The sequence below is a fragment of the Sarcophilus harrisii genome, chromosome 6, assembly GCF_902635505.1.
Source record: "Sarcophilus harrisii chromosome 6, mSarHar1.11, whole genome shotgun sequence".
Lineage (NCBI taxonomy): Eukaryota > Metazoa > Chordata > Mammalia > Dasyuromorphia > Dasyuridae > Sarcophilus > Sarcophilus harrisii.
Window position 1 is genome coordinate 85,286,211 of NC_045431.1, and position 7,493 is coordinate 85,293,703.

Consider the following 7,493-nt stretch of genomic DNA (forward strand, 5'->3'; position numbering starts at 1 on the left):
ACTGAATTAAGTTTACTTATTGTTCATGTAACATATTCTAGGCATCATGGGAGAGAGAAAAGAGACATGGGCAATTCCTTAGTGCCATATTACATACTTTTGCTCCTGAAAAATACAGTCAACAAGAATTAACCACCCAGTCTTAGGCACTATGCTAAATACTGGGAATACAAAGAAAGGCAAAAAAAAGCAATTACTACATTCACAGAGCGCAGGCTTATTGAGAATGCAATATGTAAAAAGAGAAATACAAGATAACAAAGACCAGAAGTCACTGGCAGCTAGGTGAAGAAAGGCCTCTTGCAGAAAGTGGAATTTGAATTTCTTGAAGGGAAACTAAAAGACCAAGGTGTCTTACACCACAATGTAAGAAATTTATAGAGCCATTTCCCTATTAATAGTGGGTAATTCCATTTTTCTAATTCTTTGCTACAACACAAAATGCTACTCTATTTAACCCTTCCATGTAAGGGACATGATCTGGAAAATCCTAGTAAATTTTTTTGGCGCTCTCTGCGAATCAGTCTGAATTTTTTTTCTTTTATGTGGCGTACCTTACTGTAAAATTTGGGTTGATATATATAATATACATATATATGACATATGTACATATAAAATATACATATTTTTATGCATATCAAGAGTTTTCTGTGTTGTCTGAAGGCTTTTGCATGTCTATGGCTTTTGCAAAACTTGCCCCAAATTCCTATTTAACTTATGCCAACCCAAGAGAGGTGTGCTGAGGAAAGTGATAAAGGGATAACTATGCAAATGTATTTATGTATATGGATCTTTTTTTTTCCTTGATCTATTTGGTATATAGGCATGTTAATAGTGTTACTGTTTTTAAAAAAAAATTAAGCAATGGCATGATCACTAGATGAAATCTAGCCTAACAGCAGTTCATGTGAAAAGAGCATAGGATTTTTGCTTATGAAAAGCTCAGTATAAGCCAGCAGTGACATCATTCCCTAGTCAAGAGCTAATGCCATTTTAGATCACATTAATTAAAGGAGCTATCTGCCTAGTTCAAGGAAAGTATTAATTCCTTGGCTGGTCAAATCACATTGTTGTATCTGAGATCCTTGTTGGTCAGTTTGAAATGTCCAAAAGGTAGCGATTTAGAACTCAACTCAGAAAACATACTAGAGCAGAATATCTACTCAATCATCTACTCAAGGATAATAATCTATAAGAATTCACCTATTGGACTTATTTGATGTCATCTTTGCCCGCTGTCATGTGGTATTCCAAATGAGTAACAGATACGCTAGCAGGTAAACAATTTGTGCCCAATTTAGCAATTCTTTAAATGTGTTCTAAAGTTGCTAAAAGTCTAGGATTGTCACCTTGAAATTTTATGGTTCTGACAACCTGGCAATAAAATGTTAAGTATACTCTGTGACAACAAAATTATAGGAAAATGACAAGTACTATGTCTTGATGGCATTGCTTTGGTACAATACTCGGCACAGGTTCTTAAAACTAAAGAGGTAAGGGAATGGTGAGATGAGGTGAAATGAGGACATGAAATTTTAACTAATTTTCCTATTAAGGATTTTAAAATTCCAAAGAAATTCAACAGAGTTAGGAATTCAAAAATAAATGGAAGCTTCAAAATTTGCTTTTTGAAAAAAAAGTTTATTTTTACATAAATAAAATTGTTTTTACTACATTTTAAAAAATATTTCCTCTATCATTGAAATAATTACATTTTTGAAACAGGGAATACAGTCCACCACCTATTTTTCTAAACATTTCTTCAAATAAAATACTGAACTGTGACTCAGTATATAGTCTAGCAATTGTTACTCTCTTGTATCTCTCCCACTATGGAGTTTGGGGGTTTAATTCTCTAAGCACCATTCATACAAATTTCTTAACATTATACCAAAGGTTTCACAGATTTTATGTAACAATAAGATTTAGATGACTTTGGTATCAACACAACAGTACAAACTAAGTAAAGGACAAATAAAAGATTCAGGAACAAAACTGTAGCTATTATAGTTGGACCCCTAAAAAATTTACAAAAAGTAGCTAAGAATGAATCTTAAATTCAGTAACATTGAAACAATTAAAACAACTCACCACTTTCAAGGAAGTTACAGAAACACTAAGTTACATACAAATTACTATAGAACTTATATATCCACAAAGCAATATCATGTAACCATACAAGCATAAGGCACTTTAAAAATAATAATCAAATATAAAAAAGTATTAGATAAGAAACTGTAATTGTCGGTAAAAATGCAGTTAAGTAGAGAAACATGGGTCCCATACAATTTTTTAAAGTGTTCCAAGTGAAACCCCAGTTTTCATAAAAAGTTTAAAAAAAAAACATCATTCATACTTTAAAAGTACTCATTTATTATGTTTACATCTATTTAAATGAAGTAAGGCAGTGGTTCAGGTAAAGAACATATATGTGTTGAAGAAAAAAAATTTTCTCCAACTCAAGGAAGCTTTGGATTGTACATTCAAAGGAGAAAGAAATAGCCAATTTATTTCCACTGGCCAAAATTCCCAACAGGAAGGGGAAAAAAATAGCATTTCTATAGGCAATTCAGCATTATACCAAGGAAGAACTAATACTAGATAATGTCATTTGGTAAAAGGAATATAAAGAACTCAGAAGCCAAAACTCCTGGAATTCAAGTTCTAGGTCTCCCGCTTTTTCTGAAATTCAACTTTCTTCATCAGGAAAATGGGAATACTTTTAAGGTATGCAGAGCTTGACCCAACAACAAATATAGGAAAAAACCAAGTGGATGAATAATGACCATGTCCTAAATATGATATACATGTGAATAGGTAATAGTAGTTAGCTACTACTACATCTATCTTAGAATACTCTCTGACACTGAACCAGACCCAAGAATGAATAGCAAGAATACATATTAGAATGCTTTTCAGAATTAACAGCACTTACAATCATTCCAAACTGTTTCCTGAGCTAAAAGCCCACTTTTCTTTAAAAAGTGATATTATTCCATTGAAACATATATTTATGAAGCACAAAATACTACAATGTCTAAAAATTTTTGTGACCCAAAGGAGCAAAAACTGAATTATATGGAGTAATATGACAATGATATGCATACAAGTGGCAACCCAGAAAGTATCACCCCAGAGGTGCATTATCAGAAAAGAAAGTGGGCCAATCAGACAGCAGTGAGAGGAACAACAGATGAATAGCCTGGAGTACTACTCTGGTACCAGCATAACTTTTAAAAGACTGCAAGGAAGACCTTCAGTAAGTTGAATGAATCCCTCATGACAAATCATTAAGAGCATACAGATAAAAAGCCACAAAAGAGGAGAAAGTATGAATGGGTTGTGATCTATACTGTTGGAGGGAGTATCCTCACTGGTAAGATCACAATTCTATCGAAATATTAAAACATAACACTTGTATTACTTAGTCCAAAGACTATTGTAAGGGAAAAGGTATTTGTAAATTTTAAAGCATTCTAAAACTGAATTATAGTATTTCTGAGTTTCTTAATCATAGATAAAATTAGCTTTCTTTTAAAGGTAAATTAAGCTTGTGAAAATTTAGTAGGCACAAATTGACTCAGAAAAAAGATCAAATACTATCCAGAGTCCAACTTAAGTAAATGTTTTTCCTTTTTAAAACAGGAAAGATAAACAAGGAAATAAAGTTTTAATATCCATTTACAAAGCAGAATGTTGAAATATCCAGAACTGTTGGAAATAAAATCTGATACATCCATAGGTGCAAATATCATGTGGGAAAAAGTGCAAGCATATACATGTAGCAATTCTGTCCTCAATTTTTTAAAGCAGTCATTGTTTCAACATTTAGTTGGTTGTGCTGCATTGGTTGTCTGGTTTCAAGGAATCGTAGCCTTCTTTTAGCAGACCCCTCCATGTTTTAAGGAATCGTGCATTTTCGGTGCATTTGAATGCCAGCTCTTCCACCTGGGCTGAAACAGCTGATGTGGCCTCAAGAAGTTTAATTAATGAAAAAGCTGCCTGTAATTTTAAAAGAGAGACAGAGAAGAATCAAAGTATTATAGTTTATTTCACAAATATAAATGGGTCATTGTACCACAACCCTTCCAATAAATTATATTGTATATAATCGTATATATTGAAACTCAAGATTTTGTGTGAAACTTTGTATTAAAAATACAAAACTAAAAATTTATATAAGAACTCATTTCACAGTGACTAGAATATTTTTAACAAAGTAATTGAAATAGATTTGTCCCATATCACCTTTTCAAATAAATAAATGGAATTACAAAGTAATTGTAGATATATAAAATACTTGGGAATTTATCTGCTAAGACAACCAAGAACTAATTATATGAACACAATTACAGAACACTTTTTACACAAATAAAGTCAAATTTAAACAACTGGAAAAATTATCAATTGCTGATAGATAGGCCAAGCCAAGATAATAAAAATGTTACTTCTACCTAAATTAGTTTACTTATTCAGTATCATACAAACTACAGGAAAAAAAATTTTTCCATAGAACTTGAAAAATAACAAAATTCATCTAGAAGAACAAAAGGTTAAGAATATCAAGGGAATATTTTTAAAAAGAAGTAAAGGAAGGTAGCCACTTGTACCAGATCTCAAGCTATTACAAAGTGGTAATTATCCAAACAATCTAGTACAAAAATAGGCAGATCACTGGATAGATTAAGATATACAATAAGCAGTCATAAATGACTATAGTAACCTAGTGTTTGACAAACCCAAAGACCCAAGTTTTTGGGACAAGAGCTCATTATTTGACAAAAATTTCTGGGAAAATGAGAAACAATATGGCAGAAACAAGGTACAGACCAACATTTTACATCTTATACTAAGATGTGATCAAAACAGGTGTATGCTTTAGAATAAACGATATCATGAACAGATAAGGGGAGCAAGGAATGGCTTACTTGTAAAATCTATGCAAAAGGGTAGAATTTATGGCCAAATGAGATAAGAGAACATTATTAGACAAAAAGTGGATAATTTTGTATATATTAAATTTAAAAAGCTTTTGCACAAACAAAACCAATACAAGATTAGAAGGAAAGAAGAAAACTGGGAAAAAAAAATTTTTACAGCAAATATCTTTAATAAAGGTTTCACTTCTCAATTATTTGGAAAATAGAGTCAAATCCTTAAAAGACACATCATTCCCTAATTGATAAGTGGCCAAAAGATAAGGACAGGCAGTTTTCAGATGAAAAAATCAAAGCTGTCTAAATAGCATGAAAAAAAAAATTCTAAATTACAATTGATTAGAGAAATGAAAATTAAAGTCTCACAACTATCAACTAATATGACAGAAAAGGAAAATAATAAATGTTGAAGAAGATGTGAGAAAAGTGGGACACTGAAGAACTGTTATAGTGGAGTTGTGAACTGATCCAACTATTTGAGAGAGCAATTTGGAATGATGCTCAAAGATCCACACATTCAAAGAAAAAAATTTAAACAAAAAGAGAACCTACTTATACAAATTATATTTATAGCAGCTATTTTTTGTGGTGGCAAAGAATTAGAAATTAAAGGGATGTTCATCAATTGGGGAATGGTTGAATAATGGGTATATGATTGTAATGGAGTACTATTTAAAAATATATATAAGCATTTTAATTCCAAAAAACATGAAAAGATTACTTAACATTATCTAAAGGGGAAAAATTAAAATAACTAAAGGTTCAGTAGTCATCTAAAATTATTTTCAAAAAAATCAACAATATAAACTGAACAAAACCTAATTTATCCATACCCCTGTTTCCATTTTTAACAAGTAGGTTCACTTTTAATAGCTCTTCAAGAAAGCAATTCCCCAATTTTATCCCTCCTGCTTCAATCTAAAGCCATTTCCCTTTGTTCAGTCTTTGCTGGAAAAAATAGTTTTGTTTTGTTTTGTTTTGCTCTGGCTGCAGGAGAGGATCTAAAAGGGGTCTGTCAATGCAAAACCTGAAAGAATCTTATCAAACTTTGACTTAGAAGTGCAGTACCATGCAAGGTCATGAGGACTGACCTTATGAGGTAGTTATACCACTTACGTTCTAAAATCAACCAAGCTAATAATACATCAGTTATTTCCTTCCAGAAGGGGGGGAGGCGGGGGAGACAAAAATCAAAGGGATGAATCTTCGTCACTTTCCCATTGTGAAACAAGGAGGATAGCAAACAAGTGGCTCTAAAGGTTTTACACATATCCCCCCCCCCCGATTCTGGGAGGTGTGTAGTCTCCCCATTTTACAATTTTAAAAAAGTGAGGCTAACTAACAAACGTCCTTGAATGATGCCCAGGGACCTGCCGCATGCAGGTGGTCGCTCTAGCTTCCTCCCAAAAAATACTTCGGTAGGAACTTTCTATTTGCGCTTCGGAGACGCGGTGCTTAACGCCCAGGGCAAAGAGCTGCTCCCGAGGAGTCGCTTTTAGGGAGGGTGCCCCGCCCGGGCCTCCAACTAAAAGTCTACCGCATAAATCACAAGTTTAATGAATGTTCGCACTCCCATTCTCTGAAGCGCTCAGGGAACCCGCGACCGCTCCGTGCCCAGAACAGGACAGAGGACCAGCTCAAGAGAGAGCCTCCTGGAAACCTCCCAAAACCCCGGGCGGGGACAGGTTTCCCGGCCCGGCGGCTGGAATTCTAGCGGACTCCGCAGCGCAGCCGGGCTTCGGAGGGACAGGGCACCAGACAAGCCGCGGCATCGGCATGGGCCCTTCTGGGGAAGGGGCTGGGGGGCTTGAGCCCTTCAGTGCCCAGGTCGTTTGGGCCCAGGCCGGGACTAGCCCGAGCTGCGAGGAGTCCCGCCCCCGGCCAGGGCCCCACTGCTGCCTCGGCGGCGCTTTTGTCTCAGTGGGGCCGGGCAGGGGAGGGCGGGGGCAGGCTCCCGGAACCGAGAGTGGAGCATCGGTATGACTCACATCATCGATCTGCATTTCGACCTCCTCCAGCGGGTCCACCGACGGCGGCTCCACGGCTCGGCCCCGGCCCCGGTTCTGGTTCCGGATTCTCCCGGCCAACACCGCCGGGAGCTCCGGGGACAAGGAGAAGGCGGCGGCGCGGTCCAAGGAGGACGAAGGAGAAGATGGGGGAGGAGGAGGAGGAGGCGGAGAAGCTCGGGCCTCGGCCATGGTGAACCGAATATGTCAAGAAGGGAGAATAGCCAGGGAGCAGTCCAACCGAACCGATACCAACGGTCCAAGTAACGGTCTTTCAACTGCGCGCGCCCAATACGCCCCGCCCCTTTCTCCTGCCCCCCTCCTCCTCCTCCGTCTCGCACCGCCCTCCCAGTCCGAGGTGGGGAGAAGCGAGAGCAAAACCAACAGAGTACCTAGATCAGCCAATGAGATTTCGGACCCAGGCTTCTATTTACATGCTCATTGCGCCTGCGCAGAGAGATTGACTCCTCGGGCGCTCCCGTAAACACTACACATCCCAACATGCGCGTCTCTGCCTTGTATTCTCCCCTCCTCTATTCGCGTTGTATGA

At 37.0% G+C, this 7,493-nt stretch overlaps 1 protein-coding gene across 1 annotated transcript; it reads right to left on the reverse strand.

The window, feature by feature from the left end:
- Positions 1–2,254: 2,254 nt before the first annotated feature.
- C6H4orf46 (chromosome 6 C4orf46 homolog) lies at positions 2,255–7,238 on the reverse strand. Its single transcript, XM_031943782.1, has 2 exons — positions 6,926–7,238; positions 2,255–4,002 (listed from the first exon to the last, which is right to left on the reverse strand). The coding sequence occupies exons 1-2, from the start codon at positions 7,133–7,135 to the stop codon at positions 3,829–3,831; spliced, it is 384 nt and encodes a 127-aa protein (XP_031799642.1). The 5' UTR covers positions 7,136–7,238; the 3' UTR covers positions 2,255–3,828.
- Between the last annotated feature and the right edge of the window lie 255 nt (positions 7,239–7,493).

Bases quoted from the DNA above. Each gene is read 5' to 3' on its own strand.
- C6H4orf46 (XM_031943782.1), bottom strand. From the start codon at position 7,135: ATGGCCGAGGCCCGAGCTTCTCCGCCTCCTCCTCCTCCTCCCCCATCT. The intron at 4,003-6,925 runs GTGAGTCATACC...TTAAAATTACAG, and splicing joins TCGAAATGCAGATCGATGAT to GCAGCTTTTTCATTAATTAA.